General features: G+C 36.4%; 1 protein-coding gene across 1 annotated transcript in view; it reads left to right on the forward strand.

Annotated features, from left to right (window-relative positions):
- The first annotated feature begins 4080 nt into the window (after nt 1–4080).
- The window catches only part of OTUD3 (OTU deubiquitinase 3), a 64794-nt gene continuing 54857 nt past the window's right edge, over nt 4081–14017 (forward strand). Inside the window, exons 1-4 of the mRNA XM_053690923.1 lie at nt 4081–4407; nt 5664–5812; nt 5895–6007; nt 6058–6084. Coding sequence (XP_053546898.1) covers nt 4205–4407; nt 5664–5812; nt 5895–6007; nt 6058–6084 — 492 coding nt within the window. The 5' untranslated portion in view covers nt 4081–4204. The remainder of the gene's footprint in view (nt 4408–5663; nt 5813–5894; nt 6008–6057; nt 6085–14017) is intronic.

Here is a 14017-nt window from a genome sequence, read left to right on the forward strand (position 1 = left end):
AATACTTAGGTTGTGGTGCCATCTGCTGCTTATTTTATATAATGTACTAGCAAATAGCTTGGTCTTTGCTGTCAAACCTTTTCTAAATATAGGGAACAAAAGGTTTTATTTTTTTCTTGTAAGGCCAATAAAGAAATTGCAATAGACAAATGAACAGCTGGGAGGTTAAAGATTTGTGTTAGTATTACTGGCAACCTAGGGTGTTAAAAACGTTTTATGTATGTGATTGGCTACCTAGGGGTTAAATCGCTGTTGTGTTAATGATAAGCTAGGGGGTTCAATCACTGTTTTAGGTGCTAGTGCAAACCTTACAACATAAAACCTGAACACTTTTAAGCTCAGTTTTTTGCTCTGTTTCTTAAATTTTAAAAATGTTTGACAAGACTTTAAGGGACACTGAACCCAAATTCTTTCTTTCATGATTCAGATAGGGCATGGAATTTTAAAGGGACAGTCTACACCTGTATTAACCTTTAATTATATGTTAGAATAAGTGCTGATAGTTCTAACTCACCCCCTCTACCCTACGGAGTTTTCCTCACAAACAGAGATCTCAGAAATACAAACTTTATTTTGAGTAGTTAAAAATGGCCGACAAACTCCGCCCATTTCCTACTCCTCCTACCTTGAACTCCCCTTCTCTTTGGATCTCATACTAGTGCACGGTCAACCACCTACTTCATTTACGTGTAAACACGCATGCTCCTATATACGGAAGTGACGTAGATGAAGTCCGTCTGTGCTGCACGTCTGAAACTCAGCAGATTGTTTTTTGAGTTCCTATGCTACACGCGTCCTTGTTATTGTTCAATCGGTAAGATGCTATTATTTCTATTGATTATTAAAGAATGTATTTGGGCTATATCTCGGCTATCTAATATTACAAGAGATGTTTATAAATGTTTAAATCGATTTCCAAACAAAAACGAGTGAATTGATTGTACATAGAATGTGATTTAAAAAAAAAATCCAATATAAAACTTGCATTGCCCATCCTTTTTTTAGAAACTTGTACCAGCAATTACAATGCAATAATGGCAACTCTTACCTGATACCGATTCTAATTTCTTCCAATGGACATAGTATAGTATAATTATGTATTATGGCTGTAGCTTGCAAATTATATTTTCTATAGGTTGTCAATCGCACTTTCAATTATATGTGACAATATATGTATGCACAAAACACAGATCCTCAAAAGTTGAGTGCCTAATATTTTAACTATTTAAAGTCCGCTTTCAGATGGGTAATATAATTTAGAGCACTAATATATTATGTGGCATTTCAAATACCTCCAAACTGCCATTTTTACAATACATACAATTGATATAAAAAGTACATATATTTGTAAATAGCTGTTATACTGCTTTCACTCTTTTAAATCTTTTATTCCTTTCTAGTTTTTATCTAGAATAAATATTATTATATAGCTACCCAAATTTAAAGCTTTAAAATTCAATGTTGTCTCTATAAAAACCCTTTTTCAATATTTAAATACAATATTGTTTATTGCAAACAAATATATTTTTTATTTTGTCAAAATTCAATATAAGTTGGTAATGTTAAGAGAAAGTTACAGTGTTCTATATACTTACAATAGATATTATCTGTACACTAAATAGATATGTGTGCAAATTATAAAGAGATTTTAGTTCCGTTTTGTACGTTCCGCGTAAGGTGCGCATGCGCGAAACGACGAAAGCGCGATCATGATTTTCCATCCATGATCTAATTTTGTTTGGAGCTTTTCAATGTATAGAGCTTATGATGTAGATACTAGGCGGAGCTGGTCGGCCATTTATAACGAATATAAAGTGAGTTTGGATTAGGAATAACTACGTTTTTGAAGCATGATGGTTACAGTATAGGGGTGAGTTAGAACTATCAGCACTTATTCTAACATATAAGCGAGGGTTAATACGGGTGTAGACTGTCCCTTTAGGCAACTTTCTAATTTACTCCTATTATCAATTTTTCTTCGTTCTCTTGCTATCTTTATTTTAAAAGTAGGAATGTAAATCTTAGCAGCCAGCCCATTTTAGGTTCAGCACCATGGATAGCGCTTGCTTATTGGAGGCTTACATCGACCCACCAATAAGCAAACATAACCCAGGTTCTCAAACAAAAATGGGCCGGCTCCTATGCATCACATTCCTGCTTTTTAAATAAAGATAGCTAGAGAATGAAGGAAAATTGATAATAGGAGTAAATTAGAAAGTTGCTTAAAATTGCATGCTCTATCTGTATCATGAAAGAAAAAAAATTGGGTTCAGAACTCAATGGGATCAAAGACTATACCCCAGCAAAGCATAGTTGCCAACTGTCCCGTTTTTGCCGGGACAGTCCCGGAATTTGAGACCCAGTCCCGGCCATTTTATTGTCCCGGACTGTCCCGGCACAGTTACAGCGTGCCTACTTTGTTGCTAAACAGAATGTGCTAGCCCACAGCTATGCTATGTTGCAGTGATTGCTTTCTTTGTTGTGGCAACTACATGGGGACAGATGTATTTCCATTACATCAATCACCCATTTACTGTCATAGAATATCCTTTGTGCATCCCCACTACGTGCGGTACTGTACGCCGGTACATAAAAGTAGTCACAATTAAACTGTGAGAGACGCGCTGCTGTACTAGGAAATTACTGTACAGTCATGACGTATACGGAAATGGGTGGTGTCTAACAACGGTGGAGGTTCTGTATGAGTGAGCTGGCAGGACCAAAATCTAGCGCATTTTGAGGGGGTTCCCTAACTGGTTGGGGGCATGCAACGGAGCCGTAAGTTTTGGGTGGCGATGACAGTGTGATTTAAGGAATCCTAAGACATGGGGTTCCCTGTATGCAATAAAAACAATGGCCACGATGACTAAGTGGTGCTATATTCTATAGTTCATCATCAGTTACTCCAATAGTCTCTGTTTAGTTATCCTTGATCCATGTTTACTGAGGGTGCTAATTTGGTATAGAAGTTGAAACCTGGCTTTTGAATGGAGTTAGAGTTTTCCTTTACATTGCAGCTGGCTGCTGATTAGGGGGTATTTGCTTTTAGGGGGTTTGTAATAAAAGGCTTGTGATAAACAAAAATCCATATTTCTATTCAGTTATTGTGTTAAACTACTAAATGCCTAAACTTTTTGTTACAAGTACACAAAGGCATACATTGTTGCCCTAATAATCCCTAAATACAACAAGTAAATATTATTAGGTAACATATATGTTCTGTTTTCAGGAATTTTAAAAACAGTTTTTAGCAGTGTGCTGTATGTTGTGCCCCACAGAAGCAGCACTAAGGATCACTTCACAGTCCATCTACAGATTAGGTAGGCAATCAGCAATCAATTGATTTAAGTCAATGCCAATTTCCTTGAAATACTATTAAACTTTTAATGAAGTTAGCTTTAAATAGCTTTTGCTCAATCTGTAAAAGCAGTTATTAACCATTTGGCTGCCAGAGAGAAGGCTGCAGCACATTGCATTGTCATGTACTGCAGCCCTTGCTAGCAGCCAAGCAGTTAAAGGGACAGAAATGTTGTTTTTTGTAACCACATCTAAATGACAATAGGGGATTTTATTGTAGTGAAAAGTAATGGCATATGTGGTATGTGCATACATTTTCCTTTTGCTTCCATTTCTTTCATTAATTCCATTCCGTACATTTTCCTTCTGTACCTTTTAGTTTTATATTATATATATATATAATCTGCACCATAATAAATAGGTGGAGTTAAATTATGCTAATTATGTGGATTTGGCAAAGTGGGCGGAACTTTAGGGCAGGGGGTGTGGTACATTTTCATGCAGGTAATTGATAGCTGCAAAGTGTCCCTGGAAATTTTTTTAAAATGTTGGCAACTATGGCAAAGGTGCACAATATCAGACAATCCATACACTGGGAAACAAATGATGGCATAAGCTTCATCTAATTACTTCTAAGAAATGTTACTGCTAGTTTCATATTTTTAATTAATGGCTGCTACAGATTATTATACTTCCCAAAATTTAGCAAAGATAGTGGAGGAGCGAAGATCATAGACGACTCATTTATTGATAGAGGGTGCACCCTTAAGGGCTTGTCTAGCTCAATCTAGCTATCTATGGTTATGTGACGCAATGAGATCTGCGATCACCGAGTTCGGTGAATACCGGAAGTGGTGGTTCTGCAGTTTTGTTGTGCGGAGTCAACGGGTTATACAGGCACAAAATTATGTCTAGGAAGCAGGCGGTACGAACCCGGCCTGGTAAGAAAGCAGAGGTGGAACGTAAAAGAGATGAGCGAGCGGCGCGCAGGGCCCTAGCAAAAGAACGCAGGAACCGATCCGGAGACGGTACGGATGCAGAGGAATTCGTCAGCTTTGCAAACCAGCTGCAAGTGTTGGGGCTCCGACTGCGAGAAGTACCAGGGGACGGGTGAGTACCGGATAGCTGTGATGACAGGTAGCCATATTGTTACACCCAACTCAGAAATGGCAAAACTGCCATCTTGGTACCCTCACATTATCATATGATCCTAAAAAACAGTTTTTATTACAATCATGTGTGCAATGTCCATTTTTTTAAAGGGAAATAGAAGACAGAAGTGTACCAACATAACACTGACTTGCTTTTTTTTGTTTTTTTTGTTGCAGGGTCAGTAAAACAATATATAATGTTAGTCTCCTTTGTATACATGGTTCATGTTATTACAGATTCTTTTAAATGGACATTCAACACTGCCCACAACATTAATCTATGTTTCAAAACTAAATAAAAAGATCATGCTCCAAGGTGCCCCCTTTCTCTTACTTACCGCCTTCACTGTTGAATCGTCATTGTTATCTTCCAAATTGGTGTCCTAACATGTCTTCCTAACTCCCCCCACCGTGACGTCTACGCCTTCTTTCTCAAACTAGCAGCCAATGAGAGCCCATTCCCCGGACTGAAATCCAAGCGCGTTCACGGCCGTTAGCGCATGCGCAATATACTAGGAACACTAAAAGCGGAACCAAAATAATCCAAGTTGTTTCCGTTCCGCTTATATTACGTAATGGAGTACTATAAGTAAGATATTCGGAACGGAAACAACTTGGGTTGTTATGGTTCCGCTTTTAATGTTCCTATTGTATCGCGCATGCGCTAACGCCCGTGAACGCGCTGGGATTGAAGTAGGAGAAATGGGATATAACTGCCGGCTAGTTTGAAGAAGTAGAGCTATACGTCACAGTGGGGGCAGTTAAGCAGCCATATTAGGAGACAAATTTTGAAGTTATCGATGAGGATTGAACAGTGAAGGCAGTAAGTAAGAGAAAGGGGGAACGTTGAAGCTTGCTCTTTATACTTAGTTTAGAAACATAGATTATTGTTGTGGGCAGTGTTGAATGTCCCTTTAAGCTCCAGGACAGGAATGCACTATTGGGACCTAGATAACCATAAATGGTGAGCAAATGACAAGAAGCATACTGCAGCTAGCTCCCAGCAGTACACTCACTGTTGCAGATCCTACTAACTCCCAGTAGTGCTCTGTTGAAGAGGCGACATAGGTATGCTTTTCAACAAAGGTTACCAAAGAATGAAGTCAGTTTGCTAATAGGAGTACATTGAAAAGTCTAATTGTGGGATCTAGCTGAGCCATGAAAGGATTTTTTTTTAATTTTGACTTTTGATGTCCCTTTAATCATTCTCTTTAGGAACTGCTTATTTAGAGCTCTGGCTGACCAGCTGGAGGGTCATTCGCGCAACCACCTGAAGCACCGCCAGGAGACAGTGGATTACATGGTAAAACACAGGGAGGATTTTGAGCCGTTTGTTGAGGATGACGTGCCATTTGATAGACATGGTGAGATGGATCGGAAATAGATGTATGATAGTTTCTTAAGAGGTTACAGAAGCAATATCTGAATGTCATTCTCTTCCTATAGTCACTAATTTGGCACAGCCTGGTACCTTTGCTGGTAATGATGCTATCGTGGCTTTTGCTCGGAGCAATCAAGTAAACGTGGTGATTCACCAGCTTAATAATCCGCTTTGGCAGGTAACCATCTATTACTGCTTTATCCCACTTGTGTAAATTTTACTTTTTAGTGGCAGGGCATGGATTCTGTTGTTGCAGTAAGTTCCAAACATAATCATTAATACCCATTTAGAGGGGCCAACTTTTCACCACCATTATATTGGCTGAAAAGTTTTTTAATCCCCTTTAAGAGAGCAATAGTACTAAAACAACTTCTACACACTTTATACTGGACCTTGAAAAGGGCTACAGTAAATGTTGTAGCATTGCATTGTAGTGTTAAAGGGATATTAAACCTAATTGTTTTCTTTCAAGATTCAGTTAGAGCAGCAATTTTAACCAACTTTCTAATTTAATCCTATTATCAATGTTTCTTTGTTCTCTTAGGGCTCCATGTACTAAGCAGTCAGCGAGCTACCCGCAACAAATCTCGCGTCAAAATTCGCAAACTGATATGTACAAAGCCGTCAATTATGTTAAAACTCGCATCTTTAAAATTGCGAGCGTACTTATCCGCCAAACCTCGCTACCGCTCCATTTTTCACTGTAATTAGACACATTTGACCACCAACTCGCCAAAAACGAATGTACTAAAAAATCTATTTGTCCGCTCGCTACAATTTCCGCTCCCACCTCGTTATTTTTGCCTCGCCACCTTTTAGGTGGCGGGCAAGGTACAAAACAATAGGAAAGTCAATCTAGACGCCAGTCTAGACATATATAAAAGGCAGTAATATCAGCATTGTACAGCATAACTGGCGTCTAATTTGTCTCTCATTTCCATGTACATAAATTGCGCCCAATTTGTCGACTGTAATTAAAGAGTAATCTATATTTTAAATTTGTATTGTATAGTTGTCAATCTTTATAATTATTTTTATATTAATATTTATATATTATCAGATCCAGATGAAGCCATATCCAAATTGTAAATAAATATTACAAAAATAACGCTCTGTTATCACTCTTCAAAAAATTTTGAACAATAATAAAGTTGTTTAGATAAGTTGAACTTTTATAGGAGCAAAATTCTATTCCCGTGACTACTATGATGTTCGTGACACCTTGCATGTCACGTGTTAATAATTGGCCAGACAATTCAACTGAAAGTTAAGTACATCAGCTTAGTTGCGGCGAGCGAGGCGTCAAATTTATCAACAATCCGCAACTGCTCGCGGCGGGCTAGACTTGTCTATTTATTGGGGGAATATTAGTACATAGCAACAGCGGACACCATTTCGCCCGCGGCGAGTAACGGCGAGTTTATCCGCGTCTACAATGACGGATGAATTGACGGCTTAGTACATGGAGCCCTAAGTATCTTTATTAAAAAAAAAAAGCATGCCCATTTTTTGCAGCCACCAACCAGCCAGCGCTATCCAAAAATGGGCCGGTTTGTAAGCTTATATTCTTGCCTTTTCATATAAAGATACCAAGAGAACAAAGAAAAAAATGATCATAGGAGTAAATTAGAAAGTTGCTTAAAATTGCTGCTCTATCTGAATCATGAAAGAGAGAAAAATTGGGTTCAGTGTCCTTATAACAGAATTATGTATTTAAAGGGATATGAAACCCAAAATGTTTCATTTGTGATTGACGGAGCATACAATTAAAAAAAAAAAAAAAGTTTATTTACTTCTATTATCAAATTTGCTTTGTTCCCATGGTATTCTTTGTTGAAGCGATGCCTATGCGTCTAGAGCACTAGAGGGCAGGAAATAGTGCTGCCATCTAGTTCTCTTGCAAAACTGCTGCAATCTAGTGCTCCAGACCTGAGCTTATGTCCCTGCTTTTTAACAAAAGATACCAAGAGAACAATGAAAAATTGATAGTAGAAGTAAATTAGAAAGTTGTCTGCTCTATCTGAATCATGAAAAAAAAAATAGGTTTCATGTCCCTTTTTAAATAACGGCTTCATTGGTGTTTAAGTTGTTTCCAGAATTGCAATGCATTAGTGGTCCGGAGCTGCCGCTGAGCCCGTCTGGGTCAGCAGATCTGGAATATTGTGTACAGTGCTGGGCGCCATATCTCCAGAAGATAGAAATAAACTAGAGACTGTCCAAAGGAGGCTACTAAATGGTACGTTGGGCTAAACTGTACAAAGAAAGGCTCTGTAGTTCAGAGGAGAGAAGGGAAAGAGGGGAAATGATAGAAACTTTATAAAGGTTTATTGGGGTACTTTAAAATTGTGCAGCTGCTTTATTTATCACTTTATCGTTCTTTTTATTTTCGTTTTAGAAAATGTATTTATAGGCAACCCCTCTGTGAAACCCATTATACTTGTCCTATCACGGAGGGTAACCTAGGTTGTATACACAGAGCGCGTGCAGACCATGCACAAGTGTGCTGTGACGCTAGTAATGTATTTTCCTACAGAATTGTTATTGTTTAAAAAGATAGATAATCCCTTTATTACCCATTCCCCAGTTTTGCATAACCAACACAGTTATATTTATATACTTTTTACCTCTGTGATTACATTGTATCTAAGCTTCTGCAGACTGCTCCCTTATTGCAGCTCTTTTTATAGCCAATCAGTGCCTTCTAATAAGTAACTCCACGGGCATGAGCACAATGTTATCTATATGGCACACAAGAACTAACGCCCTCGAGCTGTGAAAAACTGACAAATGCATTCAGATAAGAGGCGGCCTTCAAGGGCTTAAAAATTAGCATATGAGCCTACCTAGGTTTAGCTGTCAACAAAGAAAATCAAGAGAACAAAGCAAATTTGATGATAAAAGTATATTGGAAAGTTGTTTAAAATTGGAGGCCCTATCTGAATCATGAAAGTTTTTAATTTTTACTAAACCGAGTGTGTACCCTGAGCTCAAGTAGTCTGTGTGTTTGCAGCATCTAGGCTCTCGGTCTGATTAGGTAACTGAACTTGCGCTGATGCTTTACATGAATTGCGCATGCTTACGGGATTGTGCCTAAATAATTATGATATGCGTAATCGCTTTTAGATGTGAGCATTCTGATTGGAGGAAAAATCCAGGAGGGGAACTGAACATCACAGAGGGCTGTTGTTTATGGGGGTGTTGCATTTATTAAATAACTAAAAGACCCTACTCTGATAGAATCGGTTTCGATGAACGATCAGCTTTCCTTTAAACAGGGAGATGTACAGATTATGTTGAGTGATGAAAGCATTTTTTCCAAAGGGAAAAAAAAAAATAACTAAACAAGGTTCGTAACATTTTTTTCTTTTTTTGATTCTTACAGAGACATTTTAACAAACTTTCCAGTTTGTTAGAAAAAATTGGGAACAAAGAAGAATCACTTTATTATTTATATCCTATAGTGTCTTGTCTTGATACTGTAATATCGGTACTTTTAGTTCACTTATAGGAGGGGTGCAAAAGCATAAAAAGTAAATTTAAACTAGAAAGACATTCCTCACTATTTAGTGAGTATGTCAGTAAAGTATGCTTATGTGCACCTTTATTAATATTAGGTCAAGTTTGTAGTGTAGATATTGGAGAGATTGTAAAAAAATAACTTTTATTAAATATATATAAAATGACAGCAAATATTTGTATATTACTGCTGCCCACTTTAATTTAAAACCACTTCTCCTAGTACTATTATGCTAGTATCTGTGTACTTGAGTTATGTTAGGACTTTATCACTTTATACCAATATTGGTGACAATTGTAAAATTCAGTACAGGTGGCCCTCGTTTTACAACGGTTCAATTTACAACGTTTCAGAATAACAACCTTTTTTTCCAGTCATGTGACTGCTATTGAGAAGCATTGCATTTATTAAAATAGCCAGTAGGTGGAGCTGTCTGCTTGTGTTGCAGCAAAGCCAAGCAAGCTGAAATTAATCAGTTTAACCAGACCTGAGCTATTGAGCAGATTTCAAAAGAACAAGATCTTCCTTTCTATAAATCAGTCCAGATTGGAATGCATAGAAAGAACTGTTTGCAGAAAAATGCAAGTGAAGTCTGTGTTGTGTGATTATTTTATTAGGTTTATAATGCTGTTTAGCAAATGTTTTTGTTCATTTAACTTAGTTTAATTATATGTTGTGTGATTATTTTATTAGGTTTATAATGCTGTTTAGCATTTAAAGTCTTCAATTCAAAGCTTTAAAAATAATGTATTAGGTGTTACTTATGACAATTTTGAGAGGGGCCTGGAACCTATCTCCCTCACTTCCCATTGACTTACATTATAAACTGGGTATCAATTTACAACGGTTTCGATTTACAACCATTCCTTCTGGAACCTAACCCCGGCGTAAACTGAGGGCTACCTGTACTCTGTAAAAGAGATAAGCCTTATATTTCTGGCATAGTTGCAGAGTGCTGATTTAATTAGTTTTTTTATTATGATTTACTCTCAAGTTGAGTATTAGATGTCTCCTTCTATTGGATTAATATATCCTAAAATGTTGTATTGTGGTATTGTACTTTGGATGTATTTTTACCTCCACTTGTATGTATTTGTCTATTTCACTTTAACGTCTTATCTTATAGTTTGCTAGATGCTACTGTTGCTATATTATAATTGACTCATTCGTTTTTATCTTATATGGTGTTTAGAGCATCATATGTCTCTGACTTCATTTATACAGGTTTGAATTTCTCCACATCGTCAGGGATGGTATTACTCTATTGCGTATTTATATGAATTGAGAAAAAATGCAGTGATACAGCGTTAAAGGGATGGTAAACTCCGTATATATTGATTATATTATTGCTATTGTTACATTACATTCAATTTACAGACTCAATGTCATGTAATGGTATGTATGTAAAAACACTTATAAATCCTTGTCTAATGTCGTCTATCACCTGCCCCCTGTGACGTCACATTGATTGTTTATTTTATTCTACCAATCAGTAAGCATGTCACCAGACAGGCTTACTTCTATGCAACATAATTTACGCAAGCGCAGTCTTGCATTCTTCGCAGCATAAGGCCAACCAATCAGGAGCGTTAAAAAGCGAAGCCAATTTTGCGCGTTCATGTAATTTCAACGCATGCGCTTATAGACTTACTTATATTTTGGTTTAAGGCAAGTATGCTCATTTTAGAAGGGACCGATTGCTCGCACTCTCTATCTAGTCAAACTTTTACTTCAGACTGAACCAAGTAAACATTGAATCTCGTAACTCCGTGTTTACTTGGTATACGTCATTTGCTCCAATGCGCATGCGTTTGAAATGTCAGAGTCAGGAGCGTGCAAATTGTCTGACGTGTAGAGAGGGTGGAGAATAGGCAAACGTCAAGTTTATTCAGGCAAGGGGCGGAGCGAGGCGGCGCAACAACGGCTTGTGAATAAAGATAATTTTTAGTAAAATTACATATAAACATTAGAAATTGATAATGCGGTTTAATATATATATATATATATATATATAATAATTAATCGAATTCTTGAACTTACCAATAGCGGAGTTTACCATCACTTTAAGATACTCTTGCTCAATACTGCTTATAGTTATTTCAAAGTCAATAGCGGACTTTACGGGAGTAAATTACTTTTGTTGTTATGCCAGGCTTATTTGCTATTGTACCAGCTTATGTTATAATATATAATGTGCCTCTGTTGAACTTGCTGGCATCTAAAATATTGTGTTACTTTACCTGGATACTACAGTCTTTACTATTCTATATATATTTGCTTATGTTTGAACCGCTTGTATTTCAATGCTTAACCCGTAGGTGTTTAGTGATTCCTCTGAGACACACTATGTGTATCAATCCTTGGTTGTTATAATAATGTGTCAGCTGCTGCTGTTTACTTGTGATAAGTTTGTAACTAGTGGTAATGTTAGCAGCTCTTCAATCTGTCAGACTTTACCGCGAAAAGTAAATCAACACTTAGCTGTTAACATTCACCGATATAAGATGGCAGTGAAAATGCTTAACTTTAGAGATGTCTATAACAAATGGTGATTTTATCAGCTTGTCCGTCTAAATTTCTCTTTCAGTGTGCAAATAGTTGTTAAGAATATATCAGGCTTGTTTTATTGTTGCGAAAATGCCAGTGATACTATTAATATGTTTTATATTGTACGCTTTTAATAGATCAACGGTTAGCTTGTATAAGTCGTGTTACCACTATGCATTTAACCTGCTAAGCGACTGTTGCTAAACTTACTTGTTTGGCTCAGCTGATATTTTTAACCAGTTAAGTCCGCTAGTGTTTCAGCTAATGTTGCGCTAAAGCTGACAAGATGATTTCTTGCTGCATTCTCATTAAAGTTTAGTGTAATCCATATTGATATCTATATATGCGTTCTAGGATTAACGCTTACAACAATTAAAACTTTAAAAGTTGATATTAATTGCGAACAGTTCGCCTATTGTTACAGTTACTATATGTCAATAGTATGGAGGTACTACTATCAATACATTAATCATTAAGGTGCTAAGACACTGTAATCCACAACACTTATCTGATTATTTTAACAACATAACCCATTTCTAAGTTGAGATTATACTGGCTTATTTTAGTACTACTAGGAGAGCAACATTAAAACAAACACCCCTCTTTCCAGTTTACTTGCATTATCTAATTTGCTTCATTCTCTTGGTATCCATTGTTGAAGAAGCAGCAATGCGCTACTTGGAGTTAGTTAACATACTGGGTGAGCCAATAACATAAGGCATATGTGCAGCCACCAATCAGCAGCTCCTGAGCTTACCCTAGGTATCCTTTTCAACAAAGGATACCAAAAGAATAAAGCAAATTAGATAATAGAAGTAAATTGGAAAGTTATTTAAAATCACTTGTTCTATCTGAATCTTGAAATAAAAAAAAAAAATTGGGTTTTATGTTTCTTTAATTTAGAGGGTTAGCAGACTCAGGAGAAAAGTGAGGAAGCAGTTTTTTTTTTTTTTTTATAGAAAGGGTGGTTGATTCACGGAATAAAAACAAAGACTATAAAATTAAAAAAAATAAAAAATCGCCTGAGACAAGAAATGTTACATGTAATATGGGGTAGACTTGATCAGCATTTTTGTTCTTATCTACCGTCAAATTCTATGTTTAGCCACCAATCACTGGCTGTGTTCAGCGTTGCGGGAGTTAAACACATGGATCTGTTAAAGCACAGTGTAATAATAGAATACTCTAGCACAGTAAAGCATTCAATTAAAGAGACATTCAGAAATAAATCATTGTATTGCAATAGATCCAAATGCATAATAAGTGTTTTAAATAGTGATGCGCTGAAATGGAAATTCTGGACCGAAACCGAACCCAAAAATCCAAAATGCACTTGGCCGAAAACCGAAACTGAAAATATATATATATATATATTTTTTTTTCTTTTGCATAATTAGACTATTTAATGAATGAATCTGAATTGAAAACCTGCAAGCCAATAAAATAAAATAACCACACTTTTATTGAAAGTAACACAATAAAATTGGACAAAAATAAAACAATAATTTGACCAAGAAAAAATACCCAGGCAAAAACAATCATGACAAAATGTTTCTGGGACTAAAATTTTGGTGCATCCTTACTTAAAACAATATTAAATATCAATATACTGTATTATTCTTTATTTAGTTCTGTGTAACAGACTCAGATTCAACAGGTTTTTTTTCCCCTCCTAGAAAACTATTATATGCAAAACAGTAAGTCAAGAAATGAACTCAAACAGCAGCTCTAGACTATCATAACATTTTGAAATATGCTACACAATAATTTTACCGAAAATAACAGGCAAAAAAAAAAAGGAAAACAGAAATAATCAAAAATGCAATTTTCAGCCGAAACGTTTCTGCGGCCGAAATTTCGGTGCATCCCTAGTTTTATATCTTTAAATGCTGCTTTTTTTGTTTTGTTTTTTTTAGCAAACTGTGCATTGTTTCGTTGTCCATGGATTCCCGTGCCCCCTTGAAAAGCCTCATGAGTGTAGTATTCTTACTCTGGCCCTTTAAGGAATGATTTTAAAGGGACAGTCTACTTGAAAAAATGTATTGTTTAAAAAGATAGATAATCCCTAACCAACACAGTTATATTAACCTCTTAAGGACATATGATGGAATTTTTCTGTCATAA

Source organism: Bombina bombina, chromosome 8 (genome assembly GCF_027579735.1).
Source record: "Bombina bombina isolate aBomBom1 chromosome 8, aBomBom1.pri, whole genome shotgun sequence".
Taxonomy (NCBI): Eukaryota; Metazoa; Chordata; class Amphibia; order Anura; family Bombinatoridae; genus Bombina; species Bombina bombina.